Below are 18304 nucleotides of genomic sequence, written 5' to 3'. Positions count from 1 at the left end.
CCCTGCTTCAATCTGAACCTGTGCTGCACCTCAAATCCTGGGGTCAGCTCTGGCCCCTCAGGACAAGAAGGACATTGAGGGGCTGGAGAGTGTCCAGAGAAGGGAATGGAGCTGGGGAAGGGGCTGGAGCTGAAGAAAAGGTCTGGAGAAGTTGTGAGGAGCAGCTGAGGGCCCTGGGGGTGTTGATCCTGGAGCAGAGGAGGCTGAGGGGAGACCTTCTGGCTCTCTGCAACCCCCTGAGAGGAGGTTGGAGCCAGGGGGGGTCGGGCTCTGCTCCCAAGGAACAAGGGATGGGACAAGAGGAACTTTTGGCACAACTCAAGTGGTGCCAGGGGAGGTTTAGGTTGGAGCTGGGGAAGAATTTCTCCCTGGAAAGGGTTGTCAGGGCCTGGCCCAGGCTGCCCAGGGCAGGGCTGGAGTCCCCATCATCCCTGGAGGGGTTTCAGAGCCCCAGAGATGTGGGGATGAGGGACATGGGGTGGGGGTGGCCTGGGCAGGGATGGGGGAAGGGTTGGGTTTGATGATCTGAAAGGGCTTTTCCAACCAAATAAATTCTGTGGTTCTGAAGACTTCTCTGGGGAAGTCAGGGCAGACAAACTCATGAACACAGCCCAGGAAGGTGAGAAATCCATTTAATGAGCAGAGCCAGGCAGCAGAAGCCTTCATCCCCAGGAAGGTTTGATGCAAGCACAGATCAGACACATCAAACAGGGGATGTGAGGCACAGGGTGTGTGGGGCAGTGCTGGAAGGGAGGTCACCGGAGCTTGGGGACATCCCTGGGCTGTCCGAGGGTCTCGTTGGGCTGTGCTGGGGGGTGAGCAGCTGTTGGGAAGGTGAAGGGATCCCCAGCTCGGTCCCAGGGCAGCCACCAGAACCCCCCCGAGTGTTGAAATGGCCCCTGGCTCTTATCAGGGATTTGTTCAGGAAATTGCCTCAAGCGGCACCAGGAAAAAGAAAAAAAAGGAAAACGTTTTCCTAGAACAAGTTGTATCCCCGTGTTTTGGGGTTTTTTTGGTTTTGTTTTGTTTTTTTTTCCAAAACAGTTTTTTCAGTACGAGAGACTTTGGCGCTGAGAGGGGCGGAACCAGCCCGCGGAGATCAACCAAGCTGGGCCGTGAGGGCTTCGAACCTGGAGGGGTTCGGGGGAACTCCCTCCCCTGCCGCCTCCTCCCCGCTGCCTTCTGCGCTGTCCCAGAACTGGCTCCCCCGCACCCGGGGTGGGCCCTGCCCGCCCCCCCGGCCCCTTCCCGGACCCCAGTCGGATCCTCCTTGGACCCCAGCCGGGCCCGCCCCGGACCCTCCCCGGGCCCTCCCCGGGCCCTCCCCGAACCCTGCCCGGACCCGCCCCGGACCCTCCCCGAGCCCTCCCCGGTCCCTCCCCGGACCCTCCCCGGACCCTCCCCGGACCCTCCCCGGACCCTCCCCTCCCGGTCCCCGGCACCGCCCCGTCTGGCGAGTCCGGGCCCCGGCAGCGCAGCACCTCCCTTCCCCAGATGCCCTCCTGCCATTGGACAGCGCCTCCCGCCAGTCAAAGGCGCTCCCACCGCCTATTGGTCACCCTTCCTGGCTCTGGCGTTCCGCCCGCCTCCTGCGGGCTCTGGCGGCCGCTGATTGGTGGCTGCGGGAGCGGCTCCCCCCGGCTGGGCCGCGGTCGGTGCCTGGCAGCCAGAGGCTCGGCGCCGCCATCGCCATGGGCACCCGCGACGATGAGTACGATTACCTCTTCAAAGGTACCTTCGCCCCCGGCTCCCCCCCTCCGCTGGGCCACGTCCTACCCGACCCCCGGGGCCGCGCTGCCCCGGCCCGGCCCGGCCCGACCCGTCCGTCGCGGCCTTTGTGCGCCGGGCGGCCTTGCGGGCAGCGCCCGCCGCCCCTGAGGCGCTTCGGGGCCCGGCTGGGCCCGGGCCGGGCTGCTCCGGGGGAGCTCTCCGGGCTTCTTGAGGGGGGCTGCGCGCCGGTAACCGAGGGAAGGCGGTGGAGCCTCGGGGGGATCCCCAGGGGAGAGGCCGAAGTGCGGGGTTTGGGCCGGGGTTGTGGGGGCGGAGGGGGGGTGCGTGGCCTCGGAGATGGATCCCGAGGTCTGAGCGGAGCTTAAAAAACTTCAGGGGAGAACCCTGAGGGCAGCTGCTGCCCGGGCCCCCTGGCTGAAGGCAGGGAGGTTAATAGTGTGGATTTAGCTTTGCCTGGGGTTATTTTAATACTTGTGTCCCCATGCCTGTGATATCTGGGGTTGTCCGGCAGCTGCGGGAAGGGGTTGTGTGAAAAAATAGCGAAGTGCTGGGTGGATTTAGTGCGGCTCTTCCCGGGCTGGGCTGGGTGGGTTGCTGGCCAGGTTGCTGCTGGTCAGTGTCCAGAGTGTGTAAGGATGCTTGGGCTGACCCTTAAAAAAAAAAATAAATCCAAACCCCATCACTCTGAGGTCTAAGGAATAGTGAGGATGGGTGTAAAATCTTTGCTGGATGTTCCCCAATCTCTTTGACACTTGGTCTCCTGCAGTAGCGTGGCAGAAACACTTAAGTGAATTTCAAGTGTTTTTGGGGTTTTCAGGGGTGCTGGGGAGGTTTTTGTGGGCAGAGTTTGACGTCTGGACCTGCTGGATGTACTTGGCCCCTTGGTGGAAGGGAAGAGCAATTGCTCATCTGTTGAAAATATTGTATAGGTGTATTTGTGTGTTTGGTGTATTTGTTTTACAGTCTTCAAGGTGGACAGGGAGGGGGGGACACCTTTATTTCTTCTCTGTCTATAAAGCAGAAGAAAAGCCTCCAAAAATATGTTAAGCTGTCTGAGTCTAAACTAGTTTCCTTCTGAAGTCATTCCACCCTCTATTTCCCAAGTGGTTTAATTGTCAGGAACTTGAAAGCCTAAAAATTGCATTTCATTTATGTTTTTTTTTTTTTCTTTTTCTTTCTGTGAAGAGTCAATTAGGTAGGCAAAACTGTGTTCCTCTTTGAAAACATGCTGTTTTGAAACACATTTTTAATTCTATCTGGAATGAAACTTAACCTGAAGCAATGTGTTCAGGAACCAAAGTAACCTGGCATACATTGTAGCCAATTAATTAATTAAATACTGGGGAGAGAATTGTCCTTTTCTGTGCCTCCTTTGGGTATTTGGGTAGGGGTAGCTGTGTGGGTGTTGGTTGGTTTTTAGTAAAAAAAAAGACCAACCCTTCCTTATCTACTCATCTTTTCCTTCCTTCCTTCCTCCTAGGCTTTTGGGCAAAAATACTGATTATAAATGAGACCAAGTGGGATGAAATCTCTGCTCTCCTTTTCCTTTCCCCTCTCTTCCCTCCAGTAATGGAATTGACCATCAAGGGGAGTTGACATAACAAAAATAAGTCCAGGGGTTTGACTGACTTCTGGTGTAGCCCCTTCTTAGCTACTCTCTTTTTTCAGGCACATGTAGTGGTGAGCAGTAGAACTAATAGTGGAGGAAGGTTACTGTCTGGGAGAGCTTATTTGTATTAATTTTAAGGTTTGACCATTTAACTCTAACCCTGGACCACTTATTTCCAGAAGAAATCTGACAGGACTCTGATTTTAGCTTTTGCAGTTGCCCCCTCCCCCAACAGTTTTAGTTGGGATGACTCCAGTTGAATGCAGTGTTGCTTTGAAGTCACAATTTGTGCTTTTTTATTTAGTGGAAGACCCAGAACTGCTTGTGGAGGTCCTTCAGCATAGATTACATTTATTAATTAAATGATTAAGCTGATGAAGCTTTATGGCAAGTTTAAAAGGCAAAGAGCTCTGTTCATTGTTCACATCTTTCCCGTGAAATGCTGCCTATAAAGAGTTTTTCAGGGGTGAAGGTGGCCCAGGAGTGTGTAACAGCAGTTCCTGTGTGTAGCTGGCTCACTTTTCTGGCTGTTCCCAAGTTCACAGCATCCCAGGAGCAGGCAGGGCTGCAGGGCAGACAAACAGCACTGGGGCTGACACACAGCAGGCAAAAACTCATTTCAGGTTTGATGGGACTTTGGGGATGTGAGGGTGGTTCTAGGCAAAGCTGCTCTGCTAAACTGGTGCCTCTCTAGCTTTATTCCCAATTTTCCTTTCTTCTTGTGCATCCCAGGAGCCAGATCTGCTTGGTTTATTGGCCACAAGGAGATGTTGGTTGTTAACAAAATGACTGAGGCAACCTTTGGGACAAAAAGCAGAAAAATGAGGCTGTGAGGATCCTGGGGCTGAATTTCAGTGATGTAACCCAAGCAGAGCCAGGAGTTCAGGGCTCTGTTCCCAAGGAGGTTTTTAGCTGGGATGGTTAAAAAGCAGGAACTTTTCCTGTTGAGTTTTGAAGGGGTTTTGAAGAGCTGGAACTGAATTCACAGCCTTTCAATAGTTAAAATATCAGAAGCCTTGTACCTGTTAAAATGTGACCTGCACATTAGTTTTCCTTTCAAGAAGATGAGTTATTAGCAGTGTTTATTTTACAAATTAAACTTGAGCTTGTGCAGGTGTATGTGCTGGCTCAGGAACAAGGAAGGGAAAAAAAAAAAAGAACTTTAGAAAACCAGAGCTTTCTGTTTACTTTTTTTGGGGGGAAACTGGGCTGCTCTGCTCAGAGCTTGAGCTGTATGATTGGTTCTGGTTCTTGGTCGGGTCAGTTCTTTCCATCACCTCTGTGGCCCTCAAGGCTCTTTAGGGAGTGTGACTTTGTAGGTGAAGGGTTTAGGGTTTTGAGGCACTTAGATCTGATTTGGAACTTTTTTCCCCTCTGTTCAGACTTCACGTTGAACAGGCAGTGCTGCCTGGTGGCCTCTTCCCAAATGTGGGAACTTTCCCAAGATCTAATCCCTTTTTCCAGATTCTTCTTGCTCAGGGCCAAGAGAAAATAAAGGTTTGTTGGTTCTGCCTCCAGTCTTTGTGTCTTTCTCCTGCAAGTGAAAATACTTGTTTAATGCTCAAGATTAATGCTCCGAGAAGCACTTGGAGGCTGTAAAGCAGAGAGAACATTATTGACTTAGTTGGGATCTGGTTGCCTTCCTTTGTTAATTCTGCAGGCAGCAACTTCTCAAAACTGCTCTCTGCTGAGCTGGAATTTGGAGCAGCCCAGCAAAGGAGAGCTGGGGCTTTGCTGCCAGATTGCAGCAGAGGGGAGGGAGCAGCTAAAGCAGCACAGGACCCCCTGAATTTTCTTCCAGCTGGAGTTAATGGCCTGAGAGCCATTTCCATGGTTTCTGCAGAAAGCTGATAACTTGAAAATACCAGAGGATGGGAGGTGGCTTGAAACCTGGAGAGATGGCTGTGATTTCTGGAGCTGCAGATTCATGAGAAGTTAACTCCCTTTGGAAAGAGTTGGAAGTTTTAGGGATTTTCCAAGCTCCTGTGATGGATGTTCTTAACTCCTTCTGGGTATGGTCAGGGCTGCTCCAACCCAGCAGATGACTCTGGAAGATGGGTGACCTTCAGCCTGTTCTTGGAACACCCTGTGGAATTAGTGATGAAAAACTGTTTGCTTGGAAAGGAAAGCTAACAAAATCCTAGAGTCTGAACTTCTAGTAAAATCTGCTTTATGAATCTGCTCTCAGAGCCTAAGAAATGGTTTAAGCTGGTTGCCAGTGAAGGCAGAGCCCTGTGAGGAGCTGATTTATCCTGGGTGGGGAGTTGTGGCACCTTGCCACAATCCACTGGCTGTTGTGTTTTGCCTGTTCAGCTGTGCTAGCACAATTGTCTGACTGTCTGTGCTGTCAGGCAGATGAAATGCTGGGCTGGAGAGGGTTTCAGCCATCTCCCCAGGCAGCTCAGGAGCTCTGGCAGCAGAGGAAGGGAGGGCTGCAGCAGAAGTTTAGGAATGTGCTGGCAAGGATGGGGAGGTCCATGAACTGGAGCAGTGTGCCTGCCAGAGCTGCATCCCAAAACAATGGCCTGAGCAGAAAAAAAAACCCCCAAAACAACCCAAAACTGTAATAACACTAAAAGGCAACTTTGATCCTCGACCCTGGGAGAACAGGGGTGAGCTCATTCTGCAAGTTGTAATGAGAGGAGTTGTCTGGAATTTGTTGTGGAGGGAATCAGGAATGTTTTCCACCCATGGCTGCTTTTCTATAGGGAAAGCAGGTCATGGAATGAGAGAGGTGAACAAATCTATGCTTTGAACCAAAGTAGGAAATCTTCCTGAGGTTCTTGGCCTGCTTTTCTTCCTTCTGCTGAAGCCAGGGTGGAACACCAGTCTGGTGTGACTGAGAATTTCCTGAGATGTAAGGGAGAGTGGCTTAATGGCTTTTTAGTCTTGTTTCCTTTTAGCTGTGTCTTGTTCCAGTCATTAATACAGGGACTAAAGACAATGTGTGTAGTTACATGAGCTGTGTAGTACTGAACCTCCTGGGCAAGTCGTTGGAGAACCCCTGGGTCCCAAGCAGCAGCTTGCTCCAGCAGGGCTGGCCTCAGGGATGTGCCTCAGCCCCAGCAGAGAGGAAAGCTCCTACTCCAAGGAGCTTTTTTTATTTTCACAGTTCCTTTCAGTAAAGTTTGTGTGCTAAAGATGGCTCTGCACCAACATCTCTCTGTTAACATGGCAACACCTCGTGTGGAGGCAGAGCTTTGTAGCTCCTCTTCTACTTGTGCAATCTACTGGAACTCATTTTGCTGGATGAAGTTCTGCTCTGCTTTGTACATTGTGGTATCAAATGGCTCTTATTTCCCCTTTTTGTGCTGTACATCTTTCTGAATTAAATTCTTGACGTAAAACCGCGTGACCCCAACAGGGACTGCAAAAAAAAATAATGTTTATTTACTGTGCTGTTGGTTTGTTTTTTAATTATAAAACCAGAAGTAAGCTTATGCTGCAGCCAGGCATTTTTCAGGCAGACAGGCTGCCTGTTGCCATGTTCTTGACTGCAGTGGTATCTAAAATGGGGGTTGGAACAGGTTGAGTGTGCAAGGGGCACGGAGTCACCTTTAGGTACTGGTGGTGGAGACTCCATGAAGCAATCCTCATTTCCATCTCTGAGGAACTGAGTCTTGAGGCTGTTTTGGGGCTGGGGAAGCAAACTGTGAGTCCTAGGTCTGAGGTGTTGTCAGCAGAACTTTTCTCCTGTGTTTATCTGGGTTTATCTCTTGTGTTTATCTGGGTTCTGCCCGAGAGGAAGAATTAATTTCCAAACTGATTTCTTTTCTTTCAGTCGTGTTGATTGGAGACTCTGGAGTTGGGAAGAGTAATCTCCTGTCACGCTTCACACGGAATGAGTTCAATCTGGAGAGTAAGAGCACCATTGGGGTGGAATTTGCCACCAGGAGCATCCAGGTGGATGGGAAGACGATAAAAGCCCAGATTTGGGACACAGCTGGGCAGGAACGGTACCGAGCCATCACCTCAGCGTGAGTCATCATCACTGGGGCTGGGCTCAGGCCAAGGGCAGGATCCTGGCAGAGGTGGTAGGGAACAGGTTCTGGGCTAGATCAGTTTCTGGGTAGAAAATGAATGAAATATGTTGGGGACACGTGAGAAAATCACAGAGTTATAGACGGGCTTCAGTGGAGAGCCAAGTCATGAGGTAGCAAATACTTCTGTGTTTCTTGGTTAATGTAATGAAAGTAAGTTTTTGATTCTAATGATGCTGTTATTGGAAAATGACAGCTTGAAAGAAAGATCTCTGTAAAGGAACCTGTGGTTTCAGGTACTCCCGTGGTGCTGTGGGGGCTCTTCTGGTCATGACATTGCCAAACATCTCACCTATGAGAATGTGGAACGTTGGCTGAAGGAGCTCAGGGATCATGCAGACAACAACATTGTCATCATGCTGGTGGGCAACAAGAGTCAAAGAGTGGGAAACTCTGTTTAAGACTTAAGATTTTTGGTTTTTTACCTGCCCTGGATGTGCTGCCTTCATGGCATAGAACGAGGGTTGTTTCTAATGGAGGCTGGAAAGTGTTTGGCATCAAGGTTTGGCCCAGACCTGGAAGCTTACCAAAACACCAGTGGATTCTGGTCTTCATTTGCCTCCTCAGTCCTCAGATGGAGGGCATTTTTAGGACAGTCTGCAGCCACAAACTCCCTTGAAGTCTCAATGACTTTGAATTAGTTTCAGCCTTGGAAATGAGGTCCAAGAGAATAGGAAGGCACCTGTGACAATGCTGACTCTGCAGCTTTGGGCACATCCCTGTTAAGAGCAGTGGTGGTGAGAAGCTTCATGTACAGCACCTTGTTAATCAAGAGAGTGTCTTAAGATGTTACCTCAAGGTGTCTGTTTTCTATGCAGGTAGCAGGCAAAACCATCTTTTAGAGGGAAAAAAAAAAAAAATAGGAAATTCTCTTGGCAGGGAAAATTCTGTTCAGTGAGTTGAAGTTTTTTGGTGTTACAGCTGTGTGTCAGTTTTTACAAGTAGAAACTTTCTGAGTCATGCACAGACTGAGCCATTTGTATTAAACTTAAGGGATATTTTTTTTTTAAATGAGGTGAAGTCTTAGAATGCAGAATAGATGGGAGAAAAGTAGAAAAGCATGGAGCCTAAAGGGAATAATCTGTAGGGAAGGAAAGTGGTGATTTCAAAGTGCTTCTTTTCCATAATTAGCAGTATGCTTTTCAGATTTTTTTTTTTTTTGGGTGACAATTAGTCTGTTCTCACTGCTGGAGAAGCTCAGCAGACAAACTGACTGCTGGCTGAGTCTGGTTGAACAACAGCCCTGCCTGATGAGGAGCTGTAGCTGTGGTCCTGCCTCTCCTTTGTGCTGGGCCAGCTCAGCTTGCTCAGCCAGCACAGCAGCAACCAGGGGGAAGAAGTCCCTGTTTGGTGCTGGGGTGGTGTCCTGAGTCAGTTCAACAGACAGGTGCTGGGATGAGCAGATGAGAAGTTATAGGATTGTGTGGAAGAGAGAGGTGGGCATTATAGGATTGCTGATAGGGGTTGGTTTGTGTTCTCCTGAATCCTTGGATGGAGTTGAAATGGGTCCAAAGCAGCACAGAAGGAGCAAACTCTGAGCCTGGGGTGAGTGTCAACACAGCCCAGAGTCCCTTCTTTTTAAGAGGAAATTGGAAAGAGCAGCAACAAATACTGGCATTTTACTAAGGACTGTTTTCCTAGTAGAAAGCTAAGTTATAACTTCACAAAATCCTTTAGTGATTCTGAAACTCATTCCTTGCACCCTCTTGTAGCAGACTCCAAATGCTCCTCAGCATTTTGTCACATACATTGGAATCTTTAGGAATGCCATTCCCCTACCATTTGGAACTTGCCTTTAGGGTGAAGGAAGCCCCAACAGGAGTATTGACATCAGCACAACTTCTTCCAAACTGGGGAAAAATGTTTTTTAGGAATAACCTGAGTAGAAGAGCCAGGTAGCGGGCTTGGGGGGAACTGGAGAGATCTCTGTAAAGGAACCTGTGGTTTCAGGTATTACCGTGGTGCTGTGGGGGCTCTTCTGGTCTATGACATTGCCAAACATCTCACCTATGAGAATGTGGAACGTTGGCTGAAGGAGCTCAGGGATCATGCAGACAACAACATTGTCATCATGCTGGTGGGCAACAAGAGTGACCTCCGCCACCTCCGAGCCGTGCCCACGGATGAGGCCAGAGCCTTTGCAGGTTGGTGGGCACTGTGCCTGGGCTGGGGAGGCTCTTAACTTGATGTTGATGCAAGCTGTAATCATGCTGTTCTTAGCCAGGACTGAATTTGCCTGTTCAGAGTGTTGTTTTGGGGGTGTTTTTTAATTTTTTTAGTTTTTTATCTGTTATGCTGAAAATGGCATCCGAGATTATTTTCAATGAAAATATCTTGGTTTATTAAATACAGTGTGTATTTGGGTTGGTGTGGGGGTTTTTTTGTTTTCAAATCCAGTGCCTTTGAAACCCTGTCCTTGAGCTGCCTGATAGCTGGAGATGAAACACTTCCTCTAGCAAGGCCAGAAACAGCAAGCAAATTCAAAAGAGAAAATGTCCCAACAGAAGTTGTCACAACACAAAATGCCTTTCCTTCCTTCCTAGAGGCCTGGTTCTGCTGAATCCATGGCAATGTGGACAGCTGGAAAGGAATACTGACCCTTCTTTTAGGTGGTGTAGTTTCTGCTCCAGAGCACTGACCCATATGGATCAGTCACCTACTTTTATTTAGATGGAGGGATCACTGGGCTTGGGGATTATCAATTGCTGGGAGAAACCAAGTGGTTTGTGTGAGCTGCTGTCACTGCATCAATTCCTTCTCCTCCTTTCTCCTCCTTATCCTGCAGAGCACTGGTCAAACATCTTTTCTCTTAGGGGCCCAGGGACATTCAGCTTTCCTTTTTGTGCCTCTCCAGCTTGGAGGGGGAATTCAAATTCACAGCCTTTAAAATCCTTCTAGGAATCTTTCTAGGGCTTGCTAAAACATGTTTGCTTGTAAGCAGATATCCTGTGGTCAGTAAAACCACTTTTAAATTTTCAAATGCATGAGAAGTGAAGTCCACATAAGAGAAGCAAAATAAGTCAGTAGGCAGCCTAGATAGTGCATCACTTGGCTCAACATACTATTTTTTGGCCCCTGACTTCCTACTAAGGCTGTTTTAAACAGCTGCTCATGGTACAGGTTGAGCTCTGTGACTGAAATGAGCCTACTTGAGGTCAGATGGTATGGTACCATTCTAGGTGTGATGTTTGGGTGATAATTATCACTGTTACAATATAATTATTTTTAAATAAATAGAATCATAGAATCATAGAATAGGCTGGGTTGGAAGGGACCTCAGAGATCATCGAGTCCAACCCTTGATGTTCTCCTGTTGTAGATGTACTATGGCTTGTAAGAGGAAAGAAGAAAATAGGCTGTGTTATTAGGGGTTTTATTGTAATTAAAGAGGTGAAATCTGATCTGAAAATGTCTGCTTTTTACCTTTCTGGCGTTGATGAGGAGAATTGTGACTGCTGTTGCAGCCAAAATGCTTTTGCCTGTGCTCTTGCTCAAGCATTGTCTGTAATCAGATGAGAATAACACTGAGTTGCCTGACTGGAGAAGGAAAATGTTCCTCACTGGAAAGGCAGTGGTCAAAGGGGCTGCTGCTGAAGCACTGGCAGGTAAATAAATGGGACACAAAGTTGGTTTTAGTATAACAGGGTGAAAAAAAAAAAAAAAAAAAAGGAAAGAAAAAGTCTGTGCCTACTGATTTGGCCTAAAAATAAAGGTGAAAACTTCAAAGTAAACGTGAAATAAAGTTTTAAAATAAACACGAAAAAGTTTTAACTGAACCACTTGTTATTTATTACAGAAAAAAATAACTTATCTTTTATTGAAACGTCTGCTCTGGATTCAACAAATGTAGAAGAAGCCTTCAAGAACATCCTTACAGGTATGGGTTGTCACTGGGTCAGAGGCCCTCCTGGGGTCTTCTTCATGGGCACATTTTGCAGTTAATTAGAATGCTTTGGAAGTGAATGTTGGGAATGATTTTACCTTTCTGTGCTGCCTCCCACCTTCTTCTCTGCCCAAGACTCCTGATATTCCATATATCCATAGAGTGCAGCTGTAAAGGCAGCAGCAGTTCTGTGCCTGCCCAAAAACTGGGCAGTGAAATCACAGCCATGCTTGGAAGTTCAGTGTTTCAGTGTGTTCTCTTGCACCAGTGCAGACTGGTACATAATATTCTTCTCCAGACTGTTGTTCCCAGCTGATGGGAAGGGCTGTGGGGGAGTTCACCAGCAGCACAGTGCTGGCTCCCTCCTGGGAATGTCCCTGAAGAGTCCCAGGAGTTCTCTAAGAATGTGATAGGGCAAAAGCAGGTTAGGGCTTATGGTTCCTTCTGCCCAAGAATGTTCCTCAGCATCTAGAACTGCTGTGGATGTGGCTTCTCAGTGCACAGGGTCCAGCTGCAGCTTCAGATTTGCTGTAGGTGGCTCCTGCAGCAGGTTCAGTGCCTGTCACAAGTGTTTTCACAAACATATCAGTGCTTGTGTTGGTCCTCTTGCAGACTGAGCCTTAGGGTTTCCTTTCCCTAAGATGGAGCTGTTGACTGTGTGGATTCTCTTGGCCCTGGAGGAGGAGTCTGAGGCCTGGGATTCATCAGTAAAGCTTTATTGTTGTAGCTACCCCAGCAGGTCCCTCTTATTGGCCAAAATGGGGGTTTCCAGGTGAAAACTTTCTGATTTCCTTCAAGACACATGAGTTTTACAGCCAAGAGGCAGGAGAAGGAGGAAGGACAGGGTTATTTCTGCTGGGGTGGGTAACTTTTTCCCAAACTTGGGGTTTGGCCTTGTCAGTTTTACTCTAATTTTAGTTAGAACTCAGTTTGTCTGGGTGTCAGCACTTGAGCACTTTGTGCTTATTCCAGAGGATGTTTTTTTTTTTTCTGCCACCACTCTGAGGTGGCTGCATTTGGGGTAGCCCTGTGCCTGAGCTTATCCCTAGAAGCAGAGTCCTGGGAAGGATGGTGCTGTCCCACCCAAGGGTGTCAGAAGGAAAGCAGCTGGAGTCCTCAGAACTGGAGCTACCCGGGCCTGATAAACCTGAGCATTGTTTTCAGAGCCTCTGCCTCCTGCTCTGTGTTCTGTATCTCAAAATAATGTTTGAGGCAACAAGGAAGGTGGTGTTTCCAAGCTTAATCTTCTACTCCTACAATGAGGTAATTGGCAAAGAACCCTTAAAAGTCATATTTAAACAGGAAGAGGGCTGGCAAACAGGTATTTGATTACTGGTTTACCTCTTGCTGCCCCATGAGATCTGAACCTTGTCCTAAAGGGGAGAAAATGCCATATAATTTGTCAGTGTGTTTGTTCTGTCTCTGGAAAAACTCTTTAAGATCCATACTGTGAACATAAGAGGTGGCAAGATCCAATTCCTGACTATTACTTCCCAAAGCTCAATTCCAGACAAATAAACTATCTCTTGTCTCACCCCTGTGCATCATTTTGTGAAGTTGTGCCTGATAGGTTTGTCCCATAGCTCCAGATGAGCATTTCCTGACCATTTTCTGTAACCAGATCTTGATTTCATTGCCCTCCAATGAGCCTGCATTCTGGTTCTCCTTGATTATCAGGAACTGCTTATGGATACTGACCAAATCATTGCCTTTTTATTATTGTCCCTTGATTCTGTATGAATGAGAACCTCTTATTAGGAAAACAGCTGAATTTTAATATGGTGAACTCTAAGGCAGAACTCTTGTAGGTTTCTTTTGCAGGAAGCAGTGACAAGTGTTGGGCTCACTGGGTTTGGTGCTGGACAACTCTTGGTACCAGAAATGTGTTGCACTTAGGGCAAGATGATGAAAAAGAGGCAGGTAGGAAAAAAACAAAACAAAAAAGGATAGCTGAGCTGGTCCTTTAAGTGAAAAGCCTGACAGACTGGGTTGTGTTTGCTGCCCAGCAAGGTGTGCATTGATTTATACTCTTGGAGTATATTTCTGATGAGCCAAAGCTGTAGAGAGGACTCCCCAGAGCCTGAGCTGGGGGGGGTTCAGTGCTCTGAGGCAACTTTCCTGCCTCTTTCAGCTGGTTTTAGCCCTGAGCATGGTTCTGCAGTTGGCATTAATCCTGTCTTCCCTGACCCTGAGGAGAGGAGGTGACCTCAGGTTGCTCAAAGAGAGCCCCAGCAGTGTCTGCTCTACCAGGGGATATATTTAGGAGATCAGAGCTTGATTTGGTCAAAATAACTCCAGACATTCTCTCTTAGCAGCATCATGGGCTCCCCAAAGTTTTCAGTTCAGTGGGGATGTGGCTGAGAAGTCTGAGTGGTTCTGGAAAAGCTCTAAAGGGGAGAATCCTCCCTCTAAGAGCAGGAAAGAAAGCTGGGAAAAACAGGCTGTGTGGAGCCATGGTTTGGGAGCAGCCATGGGGGCCTTGGAGGAGGGAGGAGGGTGGGAACAGAGGAGTTTTCTTCCTGGTTACCAGTTAGAGGGATCACTAAAGACTGAGGGGAAAAAACCCCAACCCAACCAACATGAAAACAGCACTGAGCATGAAAGAGGGGGGGTTGTCAAACTCTGCACAGCTCTCCTCATCTCTTTGTCAGCAGGAAAAGCTGAAGGAGCCAGTGGCAACAGGAGCAGTCTTGGGATAAAGCTTTCCATTTTAAACAATGTAAATTATGTGCAGGTTCTTTTAAAAAAAGATACAAATAAAATACATTGGCAAACCCCACAGAGTCCCCTGTGATTTTGAATGCTTACTAAAGACTTTGGGGTGTTGCTGTTTTGAGGCTGTATGAATGGGATCATAATATTTATCACAGACTTCCAGGGAGGTGCTTGCCCTTTTCCTGTCTCACAATGGAGGGAAGTTGGAACGAGGGCTTTTAGGAGGTGTAATAAGTAATTAAAAAACCTTTCAACTTAAATTATCTCTACTAACTGTGCAGTTGAAATGGTTTGTTTCTGAAAGGCTGGAACCTGGCAGTTTCTCTCCAGCAGCTGCAGCTTTGTGGATCTCTGTGCTCTCATGCACAAATGATTTGAGTCAAATAAATGGTCTCAGGAAAAGCATTTTTGGATCAATATGGTGCTTTATGTGGAACCATGAGGCTTTTGACTGTCAGAGGGGGTCAGACTGATCTGTTGCAGAGTGGAGTTGGCATTTCTGGCATTTGGTAGCAGCAGCTTGCCAGGAGCTGTAAAAGAGGTTAAGAAACATAAGACAATCTCTACATTTAAAAACTGACAATAAATAAGAGATGCAGGCATTTATGAATACCAGGTACTGTAATCCAAGAACATCTTGATATTCCAAAGCCATAGGTTGAAACTTATTGTTCCTCATTTTTCTTCTCATCTCCATGCTTTGAATATTCATTAACCATGACTGGATGGCTCATTACTTTTCACAAACACTGTGGTTGGGGAAAAATGGTTAAATTTGCCACTAAAAATGTTACAATGCACTCTCTGATCATCAGTGTAAAGCATCCCCCATATCCCATGACTCAAGTGTGGGACAGGTGTTACCAGTGCTGCTGTGCAGTGAGGTTTTGCAAGCATCCTGCTGCTGGTTGCTTCTAGATTGTTCCCCATTTTATTTTTTTTTTTCAATCACAATTAAGATGAGCCCTCATTTTACAAGTGAGCATCCCACTTCTTCCTCATTTCACCCAATGAAATGAACTTGGGCCTTTCACCCCAGTTCAAAGAAAAAGAACCCAAGGGGAAGTGCTGCTGGGAGGGACAGTCTTCTCATTAAAACCAGCCAGATGTCAGATGCCCCAGCTGCTCAGATTCCTTTTCACAGCTCTCCAGTTAAAAATCTCCTCCTCTGTGCACTGGAGGAGCTGGCTCCCTGGGGTTTCACAAGTTTCTTTTCTCTTTTTTTAGAAATCTACCGCATCGTTTCTCAGAAGCAGATTGCAGACAGGTCTGCACATGATGAGTCTCCTGGCAACAATGTTGTGGACATCAGTGTCCCACCAACCACGGATGGACAGAAATCCAACAAACTCCAGTGCTGTCAGAACCTGTGACCTGTAGATTACTCTTGTGCCCTTCACTTCCTCTGTGCTTCATTTAGAAACTTGTGTGCACTTCTTATCTCCTGTGATTCGGTGACTCCCTCTTCCCTCCTTTACCCCATTCCAGGTTCCCCCCCCCCCCCAGTTCATCTTAGAGCTTTTAGGGCTAACATCCCCCTGCCTCAAATCCCCTTCAATGTGGTGACTTTTGGGCTTGAAATGTAGGCACTGATCTGATAGACATGTTTGTGTTGGAATATCTGCTGCTGGATATTATCCCATGAAACACTCTTCTCAAGTGGTTTGTTCTTTTTTTTTTTTTTTTTTTTTTTTTTTTTTTCTGGGAGAGAAACCATGGGGACTTGACTATAAGTTGAAGAATTACATTTAGGTGACATTTTTCCTCCCATAGTCAGATTTTTTTTTTTTCTTGTGTTTCTGTAAACATGGGGGGGAATTAAAAGAAAATAGCTTCCTACCAAATGCTCTGTTTTCTGTCCTGATGAAGTCTCACAGTGAGGTTCTCCATGGCTGCACACATAAGAAAGCTGTTGAAAATAACATTACTTATTATGTAACTACCCCAAATACAGTTAGTCTGGCTGTGTAGTTTACCATTTCCTGCTTGGGAAATCTTTCTCTATTTTTGTTTTATTTGGGAACAATGAAGTACACCTGTGTTGCTTGCTCTGCCACCATGAATGCCTGTGCTGCTTGTGCAGGCTTTGTGAGGTGGCTTCATATTTATTCATGGCTTATGTTAATCAGTTAACATTATTGTACAGTAAGTGCCAGCATATTGATTTCAGAAACCTTTTGCAACCTGTACAAGTAGGCTTATTTTGTACTGTAGGTCAGTGTCTGAAAGCAGGATCTTCTGTAGTTTCAAGGATTTTTTGCATGCTGCTTTTTCTCTAGATCTCTCCTCCCCCTGTTTGAGTGAGTGAAGCAATATTTTCATGTCATGTATATACCTGCACTTGTAGGGATTTTGGTTGTTGTAGAGAAACACAATACTTGATACGTTTTGTAAAATTTCTGCAGACTCATAGCTTCCTGAACTTCATTACCTTTCACTATTGACCTTGTGCATAATCTTCTTGATCTCTACTAAAATGCAGAATATTAAGGTTTCACATAATAACTACTAATCTGTTGGTTTCCTCTGTTTTACTGAACTGCAGACTGTAATTCTCAAATGATTGTACTTCACCTGATGTAACAGGCTTGTCATCAGCAGGGCTAACTACTGTCCTCCTTCTGTTTTGCTGAATGGGAAGAATGTTACCACAACTTTGTGTAGTCTGTCTGTTGCTGGCTTGTGAAAATCTTCTCTGATGGCTTTTCACCATTTAACAGCTCTGACACACCTGTACCCCCTCCAGTAAATGCTGAATGTTCTGATGAGGCCAATACTGGGTGAAACTGTCTAAAGGAAGAGTTGGAGCCCACCTGCTGCTCTCTGAAGGCAAGTGGAGCAATTTGCAGTGAATTTTTGCTCTGTATTCTGTACCTCACTCAGTGAATCTCTACCTGCACCATTAGTGAGTTGATTTTTCTTTTCTGATACAAAGCAAACGTGAAACTGTGAGTTGTGCTTGAAGGGTGAAGCTGACATTCCAGTCTCCACTGTTCTGTCTGGTTGTGTAATAAAATTAAGGGCGGTTACCTCTGATGGTTTTTCTTTTGTAAGATTCCCAGCCTCTCATTTTCTCCTGGGTGCACCTAGAGGGCTGTAGCTGACAGCAAAGGGTCCACGTGGTGCCACTTTCAGCTTTGTTCAGAGGATGCACTCAAGGTGAAGGGGTGGATGCTGCAGCCTCATCCCATTGAGTGAGGACTTTAATTCCTTGTTAGGCATCTCAGGGCTCTGTCCTAAGGGTATCCCAGTTTGGGAAGCACTTCCAACATTGGTATTTATTGTAATAGCATTCTGGTGAGAGAAGGTGCAGCCAGTGGGAACTGGAGACAACTCCTTTTTTTTTTAATTTTTTTTGGTGGTCCTAGGCCAGAATGTGATGTGCAGGCAGTTGTTTGGAAGGCTGGCAGATGAGTTCAGCATCAGAGAGAATGGATATGATGAAATATTGAAAAATAATTCATTTATGAACAGGTGGGCACCAGTGGAGCTGGGCTCCTCAATTTTTGAGCAAAACTTTTAATAAAGAAATTAGATGAATAGCATGAGGAAGAATTAAGCTGTTCTGCCTTGTTAGGTTCAGGGAGATAAATTAACAGGTTTACTCTGCAAATCCTGTTCTTAACATGAAGTTTCTAGAACCAGTCTGGCCTGGTCTAAGAAGCTGAGAAGCAGTTAAGTCACTTTCTTGTCTCTTAAAAGAAAATCTCTTTTGTCTTTAACTCTGTGGAAGTTTTAACTCTGCCTCAGAATCCCAACAGAAGGTTCATATCTAGGGCTTAAGTTGTCTTAAATTACGTGGGCATTGAAGAGATGTTGCAGGGCCTCATTGCTCATAGAGCTCAGCTCCCTCAGAGGGGGCAGATCTTGGGCTCTGCTGATGCCCCAGGGCTTTGGGTTGATTTTGGGACCTGTTGTGCAAGGTGGAAGGGCCCCACTGCCTTGTGCTGCTGCAGGGCTCTGTGGAACACCCGAGATGGGGGTGTGCACAGCTCCCACACAAGCTCTGGAAGCGGTGGTGGCTTTATCAGGTGTGGTCACAGCTCATCAGACCAAGTGTTGGCTTTTCCCCACGTGTCTGTGCTGCTCTCCAGACACCTGGAGGTGCAGCTTGAGGGCTCCTCTTAGGCAGGGCCCTGGCTGGCAATAGGAAATGGGCAGGGGAGCAGTTCTGCCTGTAAAACCCTGGAGCAGACAGACTGTACCCTGGCGTCCTGCTGAAAACATTGGGAACTCTTCTGAAACTGTAGCTACAGCCCAACCCACTGCTGGTGATGGATACTGAAGGCTCGGAGGAATCCTGAGGAAGCTGGAGCTGTTGGAAGA

General features: G+C 47.0%; 1 protein-coding gene across 1 annotated transcript; it reads left to right on the top strand.

The window, feature by feature from the left end:
* Window positions 1–1462: 1462 nt before the first annotated feature.
* On the top strand, window positions 1463–17007 carry RAB11B (RAB11B, member RAS oncogene family). The gene is made up of 5 exons (XM_071727501.1): window positions 1463–1731; window positions 7122–7317; window positions 9331–9524; window positions 11177–11257; window positions 15206–17007. The coding sequence occupies exons 1-5, from the start codon at window positions 1692–1694 to the stop codon at window positions 15349–15351; spliced, it is 657 nt and encodes a 218-aa protein (XP_071583602.1). The 5' UTR covers window positions 1463–1691; the 3' UTR covers window positions 15352–17007.
* Window positions 17008–18304: the final 1297 nt, after the last annotated feature.

The sequence above is a fragment of the Heliangelus exortis genome, chromosome 28, assembly GCF_036169615.1.
Source record: "Heliangelus exortis chromosome 28, bHelExo1.hap1, whole genome shotgun sequence".
Lineage (NCBI taxonomy): Eukaryota > Metazoa > Chordata > Aves > Apodiformes > Trochilidae > Heliangelus > Heliangelus exortis.
Note: the sequence above shows the minus strand (reverse complement) of the source record. Positions and strands in the feature narration are given on the sequence as shown.